The 16,656-nt window shown below is 43.7% G+C and overlaps 1 protein-coding gene across 1 annotated transcript in view; it reads left to right on the plus strand.

Moving 5' to 3' along the window:
* FAM81B (family with sequence similarity 81 member B) overlaps window positions 1-16,656 on the plus strand; it is a 29,520-nt gene that overhangs the window by 5,931 nt on the left and 6,933 nt on the right. Inside the window, exons 3-6 of the mRNA XM_054810882.1 lie at window positions 2,743-2,986; window positions 5,379-5,497; window positions 10,786-10,915; window positions 13,830-13,936. Of these exons, the coding sequence (XP_054666857.1) occupies window positions 2,743-2,986; window positions 5,379-5,497; window positions 10,786-10,915; window positions 13,830-13,936 (600 nt within the window). The remainder of the gene's footprint in view (window positions 1-2,742; window positions 2,987-5,378; window positions 5,498-10,785; window positions 10,916-13,829; window positions 13,937-16,656) is intronic.

Genomic DNA, 16,656 nt, shown 5'->3' on the forward strand with positions numbered 1-16,656 from the left:
TTAGAGCAGAAGATTGCAGAGTTAGATTATTGCACACTCTCAGCTCTTTTGAAGGAGGTCATTAATAAATCAAAGTGGCTTGGACCTCTTAAATACATGTTAGTTCTACTAAAGCCAAGCAAAATCAAACCTAAAATTGTCATTAAGTTAGAAGGCCAATGTGGTTTGTAGCAGAAGTTAATTTCCATAAATGATGGATCTAAATCTTTGGTAAATCTCCAGGTGCCAACAGAGGATTGAGGGTGTTTTATCACCCCGATTATGCACACAAACCTTCAAACTGACAGAAGGTGACAGAGGGTGGATGGTGATGATAGTCCCAGCCTCGTAACGGGGAGGAAGATATTTATGGAAGATGACGCGAGGTAGCCATCTCCCGTTCTCCCAGACGTTCACATTTAGAGATGCGCTCTGGGCTGGTGACAGCTTGCTCGGGGTCTGGCCGGTCGGTGGGGGCTTCCAGGCCAGTGACAGGAAAAGGCTCAGAACTCCCCCAGGTTTGGGTGCTGGCTGTGACAGGCATCCTGCAGGCTCCGGCCCTTCACGAGGGGCTCGAGACAGTAATCGTGACAGCAGAACTTCTCGTTAGTCTGATGAGTCACCACTGGTTTCCAGCTTTTTGCGTATTTCTTTTTCTTCGCTGCCTTCTGAGCTCTCCCCACCGTGCTGATCTGGACGCAAGAATGGGACTGAGTGACTGGGAGTGGAGAAAAGGAGCAGGAGAGAGGGATGGGAGAGCAACACCCATCTCTTCTGGCCATGGGAGTCACTGGACGGGCTCAGCTACCTGTGGAGGGTCCAAGGAGAATCCCCTGGGACTCCTCAGGAGCAAACTGGCTGCAAGGCAGTTGAAAAGGCAGAGAGGCTAAGGGAATAAAGCTTCAGAGATCATATGTTTAAGTCCTTTGCAACTTCTTAGCAGGGCTCAGGCTCAAATCAAGCCATGGCTCTTGCATTGCTGTACCCCTGCAGAGCCACGGTGCACGTGACTTGCTGCGTTCCTCAAAAATGCAATGTGGTAAGACTTGTTTATCTAAGAGTGCCTTGAGTTAAGGTGTCCTATTCTGCATGTACTACAGTCCACAGTCATGGTCATGATCACGTAATTTGACAAGCTGCCATAACCAGACCTCGAGCCTAAGTCTTGAGATTGACTATGGAGGGTAAACTGCACACCAGTGGACTTCACCAAACTTACATTTTCATACAACCATTTTCCTCTAAAACATTATCTTTCTTTTTCTTTTCCCTTTTTTTTTTTTTTAAAGAATGGTTTGTTAGAAACAAGACACTTCTGAAAACTGAAGGGCAAAAAGTAGATTATGGACATACCTAATTTTCAACCAGTGACTTCTGCTGTCACAAGTAGAAGAGAGCTCACACAGCCTCAGCCAGTCGTTTTGACATTTAGAGTTTTTATCAAGAAGAGATTTAAATTAAATGTTCAGATCTTGTTGGTACTTCATGGCTGCCAAAGGTTATGTCTATTTTAAAGCCTTAATTGTGCAGACAAATGTAAAGCCACTCTTGGTACACACAGACATAAGCCAGCTGCAGAACATCATTGCAGCCCATATGGCTGTAAAATTTGTTGCAGAGTATCCTTAGGCGCACTTCAGTCATTAAACTGTCATCTTTGCATTTTGTGTATTGATCCAGTAGGGTAGCTGAACTCTCTTCTCTTCTTCTTTCTTTTTTAAAAATTATTTTTACATCAGAACTTTTATTTATAGCAGTCTAAAAGCAGAGATCAAGACAAAATGCGTATGACTTCTTTCCCAAATGACTAACTGGGTATTTTTCTTCATCATTAAGCTACAGGGTTTAGCTAAACTGCATGATGAAAGCACTGAGAGCATAAAAATATGTCATTCAGGTTAAACTAAGACATAAAACAAGCTTCATTTTCTGGATAACAGGCAAGCCCAAATTTCCGCAGTAATTAAATCTCTCTCTGGCTTTTTACAGAAAAATAAATGATGACTTTAGCTTCCCTCAAACTCCAGACGGTGCCTATCTAAATTGAGCTTCATTCTGTACCTGCCAGTTTCAGATCCTTGCAACATCCTTCCTCTCTTCTTTATTTATACGGAGTTTCACCAAGCGTGCTCATTTCAGCAGGTGGATGGGGAGGGTGTCGGTGTAAGGATTAGGATTAGGATTTCGGACCACTTTCCAGTGGGCAGGTGTAAATAAGACAAAGGAAAACCAAAGAGAAGTGTGGCTGTACTTGGCATGAGCTCTCCTTCTGCCCGCTCTCCGCTGGTGCATGTTCCTGGGGATGCTCAGCATGAGCATCACCATATCCACCGGGGTGTCTCCAGATGTGGTCACTGGGTCTGTTTGGTTTTACCTTTATTTAAAATGAAACAGGGAGAGGCAAAAATGAGGATTGCAATGATGATATGTTACAGAAGGACCTTGAAGCCTCTGAAAAATAAGTCCAGGTCCTTAAGCTATATGGGTTTTGCCTTGTAGCTGCACAAGTATCATTTACATCTCCAAGGCCATTAATGGGGCCAATGGCCAAATGTCAGCCCTGTGTGGAGAGGCTGTTGTTGCTAGTGGCGTTTCAAGGATGCATAAGCAATGCACGAGAACATCAAAGCCCCTGGTACAGCAGACAATCTGGACAGCCGGGGCTGAGACTGGTCCCACTGTGGACAGGAGACCACCAACACTCGTGTCCCTTGGCTTGCTCGCCATGACTGGCGTTGACACCAGGGTTTTTGGTGTTCACAGGAGAGACCCTTCCCCTCCTCCTCGCCCTCGAGACAGGGATCACCTGCTGGAGGAGTGGTTATCCAGGCAGGAGAGGACCACGGCTTTCCTCCTTCATCAGGCTTTCCAAAACAAAGATGACATCATCTCCAGCCTCCAGGGAAGAAAAGGTTATCAGCACAGGGAGACCTCTGCCCAGCGGCTACTGGAAAACCACGTCCAGACCATTACGAGCATCGTTAAAAAGCTCGGCCAGGACATTGAGGTAATGCATGCTGAGGAGCATTTCCCATGCTCCCTGAATTAGTCCATTCAGCACTAATATTGACTTCAGGAGCAGAAAAGTACTCAATATGATTGCTACATTTTAGTTAAATTCTGATTTTTCTTGTGTAGTTGCACTTGCAGGTACTCGTGAAAACAGAAGGGAGGGGACTAGTGAAAGGAAAGTTAAAAAGAAAAAAAAGGAAAGGAAAATGAAATAAAAAGCAGATTAATGAGTTTTGGTGGTGTTTTAATTCAAAGGTTCAGATTCTATTTCCTTGCAGTTTTGTTGGAGTGCAGGAGACTGAATTCAAGGGAAATATGGAGCAAGCTGTATTTTCAACTAACGTGTAACAGCAAGACTCAAGTTCAAGTTTACTTATTAGTTTTCCTGATGCAGATGTTCTACTACTTTATATAAACTTCTGCATGCAAACACGTGCACGTGGCTCGCTCTTGCCCAGGGGTGGTAAGCTCAGGGACGGGAGCGCTGCCAGGAGCCTGGGGAACTAGCTGGAGAAGGGGAATATTGATTTCCCTCGATAAGCAGGAGGCTGCCGCTTTCCATGCTAATGAACGAGCATCTCGTGCTGCTTCTGACAGCGAGGGAGCGGTGGTCCCATTCTGTGCCTCTGCCTTCGCTGACTTGTGGCATCAGACTTGCTTTGCCAAATACGCTGCCAAAAATACACTTGAATTGTGCGGTACATTCAACCCTTTGAGGAAATGGTTTTCTGATGCAGAAATAGGAATACCCGGTATGCTCGGTATTTCAGTTATCAACACTCCGTGCGCAGGGGTGGGGCAGGGTTATTCGGGAATAACTGCATCAATGACAGATTTGAGTTACATTTTACTGCAGAGTTATCGCAGCTTTCTCCGCTCACCCGTGCCCCACATTTGATGGATGTCGAAGCGTCTCCTTTTGCCAGAGAAGTGGGACGGTGATGCCACGCACGGTCTCAGTGCTGGTGGTTTTACACCTTCCCTGCTTGCAGCCAACTGGGAAATGTTTGCCCTGACCCTGTTTGCAGGGGCATGGCTGCAGGGGAAGAGATTCGGACGCAGCATCCAGAGGGACGAGCTCAGGGCACCGGCACAGCCCTGCTGAAACCTAGCCAGACTGTCCCTGTGCAGCCTGGGGTGGTGGGGTGAGCCTGCGTGACCCACTCGATGGGCAAACCCATCTGCAACAACTTTGCCAAAATATAAGTATTTGCAGTTTAAATTTTCCTTGATATTTGTTCTTTCCTATTTTTCTTTTGTAATTCACTCAGTGGGGACACTCCAAATAAAACGCCAATAAAAGGCACTCTATTTTTGCACCGATAGGATATTTGCATAAAAAGCCTAAAAGCTGTGCTTTCACCAGGTGAAGTGTTGTGTAGTGCTGAATTACACTGAAATACCGGCCCCAGGCCTCTCCTTTCAATCTGAGAAGTAAAATGAGGAGATTTTAGAAATAATTTTCCTCCTCCGCTCCACATCTGTAAAAGGTCACAGTAACTGCACAAGAGCTTCCTAAAATTAATGCTTGTGACACGTTCAGATACCATCAGGATGAGCCACTTCAGAAGAGCCTGCAGGGTGGCTACTCCTTCCATCTTTAGATAAGACTTTTAATATTGTGCAATAAATCAGACGTCAGGCCACATATTGAACCATAAGGGTAAACCAAGACATTTCAGAGCTGCTTATGCTGACCCTCACCCGTGTTCAGGGCTGGGTGGGTATATCTGTAATGTGCTTTAACAGCACGTCCGTGCCGTCACTGTGGCCAGAACCTGCCGCGCACAGGACCGCGTGTGTTCAGGACATTTTTTTTAAACGTGCCAAGTGCGGTGCAGCAGCTTTGGACGTAAGCATTCGTGATTTGCAGCGTGGGCACACTGAGCTCGGAGCAGAGATCCTGCGCCCACCTCTGCTCTGCCTTGTGCACCCTGCGAAGCCTCGCTGCAACGACCTCAGGCTGCTGCAAAACACTCGGCTTAGCTATTGCCTCCCTCCTACAAACACCTGGTATCCCCTAGTTGAAAGGAGACTGACTTAAAAAAATTGTGCGTTACTTATTATGGGCTGCACTGCACTGCAGGTGTTTGAGAAGGACGATAAACTTAATTTCACAATTTTTGCATTTCCTTATTTTTCCATGCTAAACTTTTTGACAGAGCGCTTTTTTTTTTTTTTAAGGGAAAAATTGACATATTATTTATGCAGATAGAGACTTTTTTTAAAAGAAAAAATAATATGCTGTTACTTTCTCCAACAAAGAAAAACAAGCTTTTAAGCCTGCTGCCATAAATAGTGCTTTGAACTCTATTTTGAAATGAAAAAAAACCCCAACAAAACCAAAGCAGAAAACTGAAAGTGCATTAATGGTCTTAAATTAACAGGTTTTGGAGAGGCAAATAAGAATAAGGGATGGTGCCACAGTAGAAACTAATTTTGCTGTTCAAAGTCTGGACCATAAATACATCCAGGGTCTTGGAGACCTGCGTGGAAGAGTGGCAAGGTAAGGAATGCATAATGGCCCTCATTTTCATCTCTGCTAGTCGAGTTGTGCAGACCAGATTCAGAGTGGGCATGAATGTACTTTGCACTCATTTTATATTTCCATTTTAGTGCCAGATCTGTGCTTCGCATTCTCCACGTTACAAAAATTATCAAGCCAGGAAAAAATAACTATATTTTCCTGTCTCATTCTTCATCACACATGTAACATTTTAGAGAATTTTTTTTCTCCTCCAGTCTGGCTAGACTTCAGCTGAAGTGGTTATTTCCTCCTACTTGAACTCTCCTGTTGTTTCAATAAAATCTTTACTTCCCCTCTTGGAAAGTAGGTCTTGTGAGCAAACTTGATTTCTTCTTTTGGTGAGACTATAAGTTTTCCATGGTACAAGTAATTGCATGTACGTAGCATAGATGGACTTCTGTGGGGCGCTTAGTAACACAAAGAAAAAGTGAAGCTGTGCTATGTAATATCAAGAGAGCACAGGGATTAAGAACTGTCGGCACTGATATATTGGAAAAAGTAATAATTAAGGAAGAGATATCCCTGAACTGGCATGTTTCTAATGTGTGTTTTTTTCTCCAGAGGCCAGTCATGTGCTTTTCACATAAAACACTGCTGTTGACATTTATAGGTAACGCAAAAATTAGTCAAGTGAGGAAAAGGTGGTAATTGAGAATAACCAGGAATATTGGTGAATATTGGCAATGTGGGCTGATTGAGGAAAAAAAAAAAATTTTAGAAACCCAGCGAGAGACTATTCCACTACTGAGTGCCCCCTGAAAAGTTTGGGGAATACAGCAGGTAAATAACTTGCTGTGAGCTCTTACAATGATGCAGCATCAGAAATGCCAGGAGTATGGCTTTAGGCAAGAGAAGGAGAGGACCAGTAAGCAGGGAGTTTATTTTAGCTCTGTGTGGCACAGAGACTGGTGCCAGCATACTGTACTGAGCAGAGTCCCCTTTCTCAAATTAAAAACTTGATATGGTGTAAAGAAGAGCCAGGGATGTGATGGTGGGATGAGGAAAATTTCTGGCTGAGAGAAGCATACATCTATGTATAGTTTATAGAAAAAAAAAAAAATAAATCCAGAGATGTCTTCATTTCCATGTATAACTACCAGGAGAGAAAGGGAGAAAAACATAGGTTACTGAAGGACTCCAGACTACTGCAGAGAGACCCAAGAATCTGAAACAAGAGGCTGAAGCCAACACATTCAAAGTTGGCAGGAAAAAAGATGGGGTTTTTTTAACCTTGTGGTCGATTAGCCTTGGAACAAAGTAGGAGGTGATCCTGCAAGAGCCTGATGATGTTTTCCAGTTCAGGTTGGCAGACTCTCTAGGCGATGTGCTTTTAGTGAAGCCATAACATTCAACAGGTGGACCGTCTTGCTCCTCTTTCCCAGTGTTTTCCTAGGTGTGATGCTTCCCTTCATCAGCCGCACCGGGGCTTGCTCCCATCTTTTGTGCTGGAGCATTGGTCTGCAGCAAAGGACAGCAAAAGAACTTGGGGAAAACAGGAAAACAGGGTAATTGTGGGGAAACAAGTGACCAGTCCACTTCTACTTGTGTAAAGAAAAAGAAAAAAAAAACCCAAAACAACCAGAAGAAACAAGAGATTGAGCACACACCATATGTTTTATGAGGTCCCTCCTCCTCTTCCTTCCTTGCCCCTTTTTGGGGTGTGCTGGTTGCCCTTTCCCATGGGTAGAAGGGAGGACCCCAAAACACACATATCCAGTTACATATTAAAAATCTATCACAAGAGGACCAAAGTCATCACCTTATGATGCTGGGAAATAACCTCTTAGACCTCATTTATTTTTAAGGAGAGAAAAAAGAAAACGGCAGGTTTTCTAGCTTCACCCAAACGTACTGGTATTGCAGAGCCAGAGCTGGTGTTTTAGTGGCATTTCAGCAGCAACACTATAATGCAGTTTTAGGCGAATGATTGCCATTAAGCAGAAGCGTAGTATGTTTTTATGTGATTCATGAATCATCAACACTTTCTTGTTTTTCTTGCTGCTGAAGTTCCCCTCTGGAAATGCCAAGCCTTAACTGCGTACCTGCCCCCAGCGTCACGGTTGAGGAGTGAGCCAGAACTGACAGAGGACTGCATTATAGTGATGATTAAAATCTTCATTTTTCACATTTCTTTGGTCTTGAGTTTCAGGATTTAAAATTTCAATGTATATTAAAGAGAGCCCAGAGTGGCTGGAGACAAATGCACATCTTCATTTGATTTACATTTATTGAATTAATAGAAATCTTCCAAATGCAAACGTGCAGGGACAGTTTTGATTTGTAGCCTAACCTTAATCCAAGAGTATCTGGGATGAAATGAACCTTAAATGGAGCCACTGCTCTTTCTCACAGCAGATGATTCATCCTCCTGTATTCTGCCGTGTGTAAAGGATTAATGTGGATTAGCTCTTGTGATTCAAATTGTGTCTATTCTTTTACTCTATCTTTCCCTGAAAAATAGATGGAGACCTCTTGTTGACTACTGAGGTGGTTTTCCATCAATTCTTGGACCTTCTCACTACATTTCTACAACGTGTAAACATTTATGTGTCAAATAGCAGTGAACTTAAAATAAAACCCCAAACCGCAGCCTTCAGCATTTTAGCTGTAGTGGCATTCCCATTGAATTAACTATATATTTTATTTCTATCCTAACTCTTAATACGAATTCCTCTGGGCATGGGAATATGTATTACAGTAATAAGAATTAGGTAATCGACTGTAAAAAAAGCCACACTTCTGACAAATATTAATTCATTCTTTTCAGCCTCACCAACCAAAGAATAACTGAATGCACAAATGAGTAAACAATGCCCTTTTCACAGATGGTTATGTTTTACTTATTTTTCTTGTGAACTTTTTTGTTGCTCAGAAAAGTCCAGCGTAACACCAGACAATCAAAAGCCCTGGTGTATACCTGTGAAGTTACTCGATCCTTCTAGAAAATGCAATACTTCACCAAGTACAGCAGTTAGCATATAGGAGGTAGTTATATTCCTGACTCTAATTATATGCTTTGCTATAACCATCAGAGGGTTCTATTTCTTTATATTTTTGAATTTATGTGCAAATCTCATAGAGGTACGCTTTCTGTACCGTTCCCAGTCCGCCTGCATGGCTGCTTGCACGCTCTCCAGCCTCTGCTTTGTACGACTGAAAACCATGACCTCACTGTGGGCTGTCGAATGTCTTCTAGATGAAATATCAAATTAGAGCAAGGTTTAAGCAAGTCCCAAATATACCCGTTCTCTTCAGGACTCTATCTGCCAAACGACAATACTGCATTTAACTATGCACGCCATAATGATTTTATGTGTAGGGAAAGTGAGACCTGAGCAGGCGCAGAGATTTCAGGCACATCGGCGGTGCTGAGGGTCTTTGCAAAGCTCGCCACGTCTGCAGGTCCCCAGGCACAGCTCTGACCTGTCAGGCCACACAGTAATGCAGATGTAGTTAAGTTAATCCCATGCCGCAAGCCTAGTTCTTGGGCTTTTTGGATCCTATCATCAAATCCTCTATTTTTAAGTATAGAATATTCAGGTTTCTTTCTCTTGCAACTGAAGTTATGTCCTCTTACTGCTACAGACCCATTAATCCTCTTCTTTCCCACACTGTGCACTTCTTGCAAAGCTTTGTAATTGTTGCCTTGGGGTGGGATTTTCCCAAGGGAGCGGTGAACCCCGATCCTCCGGTCTCTGCCGAGAAGCTGGTCTACGTGTGCTGCAGCCAGCCATCAGCCTCGCACCCCAGCTGCAGCCTCGTGTACCTCAACATCCCACCCAGCACCGCGGGTGCAAGGAGCCCCCGGCCCCTGGTCCCCCCGCACCCTCCCCTCGCCGGCTCCCGGCTTGTTGTCTGGGTTTGCAGCTGGAGCAGCTGTGACGGCCGCCAGCCCTGGAACAGCCCCCTCCCTCGCCAGGTCCATGTTCACCTTCTCAGCTATTTTGTGGTTGTTTTCCAAATCAACGGTTACTTTTGATCAAAGTTCTGGCCTTTGAACAAACCCTCTGTTATATGCAGTAACTCTTTTTTTTTAAAATATTTCCTTGATCTACACGCTCTGTAGGTGTATCACAATATCTAAGCATCATCGGGAGATGACAAAAAGCTGGTGTATTTAAACTGTCAAAATTTCTCTGTAGATCCTTTATCTGTCAACAGCACCAGCTTTATTTGGTGGCGGTGCTTTGGAGGATAATTTCTCTGGCATTTTAAAACTCAGCTGTTTTCCTCTCTCGACTTCTCTTCCATCATTTATATTAAATTGTGCAGTACTTTGTGGCCTTAAGGTATTTTTTTCCACACTCTTGTTTTAGGTATGACCTGCACTGGGGCAGGCAGTTACTCCTGGGGGGGGACAACATGCAGGAGGGGTGCAGAAGGGGAAGTGTATGTATAGTGTTACACGTATAATTTCATATACACTGAAAAAAGTCTTCTTGCTTATGTTAAAAAAGTATTTTTTTATATATATATACACACATATATACTATACATACGCAATGTATGTGTGCATATATACACACAGTAAAGAGAGGGGCCGAAACAGTCATTCACTCTGCCTGGAAAGGATAGCTGGTTGAATGCTATTCCATCCCTGGGCTACTCAATTAATGCCACCGCTCCCACCTCAATTCATTCGACCATTTTAAACGTGACGAGGTATTTTGGTGAATGCCACTGAAAGAGTTTAAATAGCAAATGGCAACTGCTCCTTACAAAACACCAAGTTTTTTTGCTCTAAAAGTGATCTTCCCCAACATCTGCGTTCAGCCGGCGGAGGCTGCGGGCTGGGGCGGTTGTGGCAGCAGCGTACCGTATCTTCTGGTGGGCATCAAAAGCTGGGTGCACCCGGGGTGCAGATTATCCTCTCGATTTACACTTCAGATTTAATTTAACTTATTGAGACTGGGAAGTGGTAAATCAGGGGGGGTCTCGGTCCGCAGGGTGAGCTGTGGGCATCACGAAGGGGTTTGTGGTACGAGGAGCCCACGGGCATCGCTGCTGCAGGCGAGGGCATCGCCTCTGGCTGCCTCCCGTGGCCTCACCGTCACCTCCAGCACCTCTGCTAATGGGCAGCAGTGGCTGAAAGCAGGATGGGACCCGCTTGCTGCAACGGGGTGTCTCTGCCTATTTGCTGCTTGCCGGGGTGGTCCCGGGGAGCTGGATTTGATCTGGCGGGGTGGCAGCGCATGGAGACCGGCATCTGCCCTCAGCCACCCTCCAGCATCCCCCTGCAGCCGCTCTCGTCTCTGGTTTGACTGCAGATGTGAGGCAAGCATTGCGAAGCTGTCGGGAGACATCAGTATTATCAGGCACGAGGCCCAGAAGACTGATAAAGAGATTTATGGCCTTCACTCTGCCCTCAAAAATTGTGTTAGCGATTTTGAGAAGAAGGTGAGTAGAGAAGCCAACAGTGAAATACTTGGTGAGTGGTGACTATGCATATCTCTCTATATATCTATATCTATATCTATATCTATATATCTATCTTCCTCTCCAAATTGCTGACCAATATTAATGAGTGATGGAGTATTTATACAACGTCAGGATTTTTAGTAAAAAAAAAAAAAAAAAATTTCCATGATATGGTGGAATGGTAGGGCCATTTATAGTAGATGAAAGGTAAAAATAGGTAATAAAAATATTCTAGGATTTGGGGATCCTCAGATCAGAAATGACACCTTACTGTTTCTCAGTATCATTTATAATCAAGTGCATCTGGAAATTTCAGCTGCAGCCATTTTAGGGCTAAAAAAGGCCATCTAAATCCACTGGGTTTTCTTTAGTTTAAAGGTATTGGCAGGGAGGTATCTAATAGGATATATCTAATTCCATATTAATTTTGGCAGTAGTAATTTTTCAAAGGCTTTTGAAACTATAACACTGAAAAAGTTTTGGAAAAAGCTGTTTTCTGTGAGAGTGGTTTTATTTTTTTTTTCTCCCTGGGGTGGGTAAGCCAACAGCAGATAACAAATGTGACTGCCTGTCATTCCTTATAGCTGGCCTCTCCTCGCGAGAGGTTCACGATGCTCAGTAGCAGTTTCGGAACCTCTAGCAGGATCAGGAGCACTAACAGTAGTATTTCAGAAGAATCCAGCTGTACTAGAAAATCCAGCTTTCTCAGCCCGCAGCATGACGGCTCGCTGCTCCTGCTCCAAACCAGACATCACCCGTGCCTGCCAGGATTGAGCAGATATGGGGCATTCAATTTCTTATGTACTTTGGTATCGAATATGATCTCATTACCGTATTTTGACTGCAACTCTTCCGCACAAGGCACAGTGCCAGTCATCGTGCACCTGGCTGTCGTGGTTCAACCCGGCCGGCAGCCAAAACAACCACACAGTTGTCTCCCCCGCAGTAGCATGGGGGAGAGAATTGGACAAAAAAAAGGTAAAACTCGTGGGTTGAGATAAAGGCAGTTTAATATGACAGAAAAGGAAGATAATACTAGTATGAATACAAATACGAAAACTAGTAGCAGAATACACAAAACAAGCGATGCACAGCACAATTGCTCACCACTTGCAGACCACCAATGCTCAGTTATTTCCCAAGCAGTGAATGCCCAAGTTCTATATGGAGCATGACGCCGTACGGTATGGAATATCCCTGTGGCCAGTCTGGGTCAGCTGTCCCAGCTGAGTGGGAACTGAAAAACCCTTGACTTAGTGTAAGGATTACTTAGCAACAACTAAAACATCAGTGTGTTATCAGCGTTATTCTCATCCTCTGTCCAGCACACCGCACTATACCTGCTGCTAGGAAGAAAGTTAACTCTATCCCAACTGAAACTAGGACACTTGGCTACACAAGGTCCTCTTCTGCAAGGAAAAATAACTCATGACAGAACTTATATTAAGATTTCTTACCTGGAATTCTGTGAAAAAACTCTTTTTGGACATCCTTGTCCTTGAACACCTATGGAAACTGTTCTTCTTCGCCTGGAAACAGGGAAGGGAGAAGGTGTGTGTGTTACAGTCACACGAAACAGTACACAAAATCATGGAAAAATAAGTCAGAGCAGACCTTGAGCAGGATGCAGAAGAAACTTCCTCAGCTGAAAAGGGAAAAAATATTCTCACATGATTGTAGGAAAGAAGAAAGGAAAGGATTTCTGAAAAGGTGTCAGGTGTTGCTGTAAAGGAAGAAGTACCAAGTCAATGTAGTGAGCCTTCAGTGGCAGCTTTTTGACATTGATGTGCAACAGCTACCAAGCAGGTGGTGGCATCTCCTGTCCAGGGATTTTTTGTGCTCGTTTAGTGTAAAATCTCTGAAGAAAACTTCATGGTTTTCACTTTGCCATTACTTTACTAATGAACTGGGAGTAGGCGGGCTGAATCCCTCATCCCTCGCACCAGACTGCCCTTCAGGATCAAGTGTCTACTGCAGCAGCAGGTAGTGTAACCCAGGTCGCACGGGGAAAACTCCTGGAGGGCGAGGTCGTGTGAGAAATGGGTTTCTGGTGGTTTACAGTCTCCCGAGTCACTCCACACTCCATCTTCCAGATGCACACAGACATCCAACTTCTCTTTAAATAGTGGAAGCAGTTGCTGGACCATCCACAGTGTTTCCCAACCGCTCCACTGCGCTGAGCCAAGGGGTGTCCATCCCCGCAGGACATGGGGTGCTTGGCTTCGCCTCGTGAGCCCACCTTGTTCTCTGCATCCCAGCTGGAGGCCAGGCTGCTGAAGCAGTCTGTCTTCCTCCCGCCCCATCAATGAACGATCCCGTGAAAGGGGGCATCTCCAACCAAAGCGTGGGAGAGCAGCAGGTACCTGGGACATCCCACAGCCTAGAGAGCGCGGGGCTGTGCAGAGCCGGGGATGTGCACCCCAGCCCAGATGGAGTGGTGGGGGGAGCAGATGCTTTGAACGGGGTCCCCCAGGCGTCATCTTAGTGCTGCAGCCACCAAGGCAGCTCATTGCGGGTGAGCCGCTCCTCTCTTCGCTCTTCTTGGGATCCCATTAGGTGTTGGACAGCCAACGCTTTGCAATGCGCTTTCAAGGATTTACCCCGCAGTTCCCGCCACCGCAGGGGAGATTTGAGTGGTGCCCAGTGGCCTGTTCAACTAAAAGGAGCTTTGCTTACCCCTGCATGCAACACAACTTTGACTTCAGCAGGTCTTACAGCCTTGGTGACGCTGAGCTCAAGTCTTCAGTCTTTACTGACTGAAATGATTCATGAGAAAAGCTCGGTTTTGTGTAGCTATACCTTGATGTCAGCTGGGTTTTTTCCATGCTTGCAATCATAATGGATATTTAAATGTAAGTGCTCATAATGGCATTCTCTGTTGAATTCTCATTAGGTAATGCAGTTATTAGGCAAGATAGAGACTTCCAACTCTGATCACAGCTCGAATTTAAAGACAGTCCAGGGAGATCAACATCACGAATTACAACTTCTGGATTTCAAGTAGGTGATGGAGGGTTTTTCATTATGATAATTCACCCTGAATGCTTTAGTGTGATGAACAGGTTGCCATGAAACAGCAAAACAAACCTGCTAATTAACATCCATTCAAAACACTAAGAGAAGGTTAATGAAGATCTATGCCATAAAATAATGAAAATACCTAATGAAAGTATATTGTCTTGCAAGCTAATTGTTAAAATGAGGTGTTAATGCCACCCTGTAAGAAGAAAGGTATGAAACCAATTAACTTCCCATGCCTAAAAGAAAGGCACCAAATACAAAGACGCTATTTACCATTATAATTGGGGCTAATTTGTGACTTGCCTAATGTGCGGAAGGAGAGCTTTTCTTTTCGCACTTGCAATGTCGGCCCATTTCTGAGACAGCCATCTGGGGCAGGGGTGCTGCTGCTGAAGAACAGTGGTAGAAGGCTAAAGTAGCTGCACAGCCTCATATGCCCAGAGATTTGTCATTTCTTTGTTTCTTACTTATGCAGTATGTTCTTCCTATTCTAGCTGCAGAAGTACTTTTAGGGTGCCAGTTCAATCTTGAGTTTTAGAGAGGAGGGAGCTCCAGGGAAGGATGCAATGAACAAAAGTGTCTGGCATCCGTATTCAGAACGATGCAAAACAGCCCAGCATTGAGTACCAGAGCCAGCACAAATAATTTAAACTTAATTATAATAATCCTGCAATAATGATATTTCAAAGGCAATAATAGTTCTATGCCTTAAAATGGTGAAGTATTTGAAGAAAGATTTATTTTAATTAAGATTTTTATCTGAATTGTATTCAGAGGTAAAAATAGGCTAGAACTTTAAACAGAAGAAAGCTCTCATCAAGAGAACAGGGAAAGGAATTGGGGTGAATGGAGAAATAACAAAGTGGGCAATGAATTAGAATTGGGGAAAGGGAAGGAGGAACAGGGAGACAGAGATTAGTGAATGATGGAGATCAAGACGATGTGAAAGAGACAAGAAATGAAACCAAAATAAGAGGGAAGGAAAAATGGAATAATGCCAGAAAAGAAAGAAATTGGAGAACTGAAATTAAGTAAATGCCGAGTTTCTCAAAAGTTAATGAGACCTTACTGAAATTGTCATCAGAAATAGGAAGCTTGAAAAGAGGTGGCTTTCAGGACACTGAGATGTGCTGGCATTGTGTATTTAACATAAAATTCAAAATATTTATTAACTAAATGTTGAGATTTTATTCCAGTTAATATAAAATTTAATTAAAATAGCATGCCCTTTGGGGAATGTCTGTCTCCTTTTATATTGCTCTTTTAAAAGTCTAACAGATTTATGTATTCTTTTTGTAGACCTGAAATAAAATTTAACTTCTGAAACAGACTGGAGCGTCCCCATAAAACTTGGCATGTTTAAATCAGCTTTAAAGCCCAGAGTTACCTCTTCACTTGACATGCAGCTGTCTGCGATCCGGTCCTCTTTGACTGCAGGCTGGCAGTTGTATTGTAAAAGTACAAACTGATATTGTCACTGAAAAATGGGATGAATTTTAAACGTATTTCAGGATTTCATGGGAGTTGTGCCTTGCTCAGAAATCTGGCCCTTCACATGGGAGTGGATGCTTATCTCTTGGGGTCGGTGAGGTTGGAATAGCTGCATTCAGCTGGACAAAGTCCATTCTGCTACCAGTAGATCTATTTTCACATGTGAAAATTTATTGTTGGGCTACTGGAGTATGCTCTTATTAAATATCCACAAGTATGCCCTTATTAACGTTTCAGGGCTTTGCTGGGCCAACGACTATGGCAAATCACCTGCCTCCGGAGCATCACCCCTGCTAGGTATATTGTTGTAAGCTCCATGCAGGAGGGATGCTAATCGAAGAAAGTTTAAAATAAAATAAAACATGGTACTATTTTATTATTAATAAGAAATTATTTGTGCTATAATATAAAATATTAATATTAGTATTAATAATATTAATAACTGTACAATTAATCATCATCTGGTCACTGTCAAGCACGTCCCCTGAGTTGGGCCCCAGCCACCTTCAGCCTCCCCAGCAGAGCCACAGGCCAGATGTGGTTCACAGGCTTTGCATCCCAAAGAGACCGTCGTGACCACTTGGTCTGGACCACACAGGTCCTCACGTAACTGCTAGCGTGCTTCATGGCAATCCTTTTCAGTATTTGTTAAATAACTTCTTATAAAGTCAGTTATTTCTGTAGTTCTCCCCCTTCTTCCCAAGGCAAACTTTGCCAAATCTTTTCCAAGTTGCTGAAACGCAGTGTCAAATAATTAATTTTTAGGTTCAAGTATTTCCTTCTTCCCCCTTTTCCAACTTTGGAGAAATTGAAGCAAAGTCAAGTGCCAGCTGCCAGCTACACCAATTTTGGTTCTGAGCCTTTGAACAAAGCTGGTCATCATTTCTGTCATTTGTGGTTAATTCATTTTCACCCATTAAATGACATTCCCCAAATTTATTCAGTAATCTTAATACAAACAATGGCATGAGACCTTTGGTTTATGCCTGATGGAATAAAATCTCCTGATTATATATATGTATATATATGTATATGAAAATAACCACATGAAAGATGTGTCTGAAGAGGTACTGGTGCTGTGCTTGCCTGCTGTAACTCTTGTAACGACCAGCCCTTGCACGGATCCTCAGGTGTGAAGATCCTGCGCTCGCGTGCAATGACTGAGAGCAGGCAGCGATGGCTTCCCCAGAGCGCCATCTCCATCCCTG

This window comes from Grus americana, chromosome Z (genome assembly GCF_028858705.1).
Source record: "Grus americana isolate bGruAme1 chromosome Z, bGruAme1.mat, whole genome shotgun sequence".
Lineage (NCBI taxonomy): Eukaryota > Metazoa > Chordata > Aves > Gruiformes > Gruidae > Grus > Grus americana.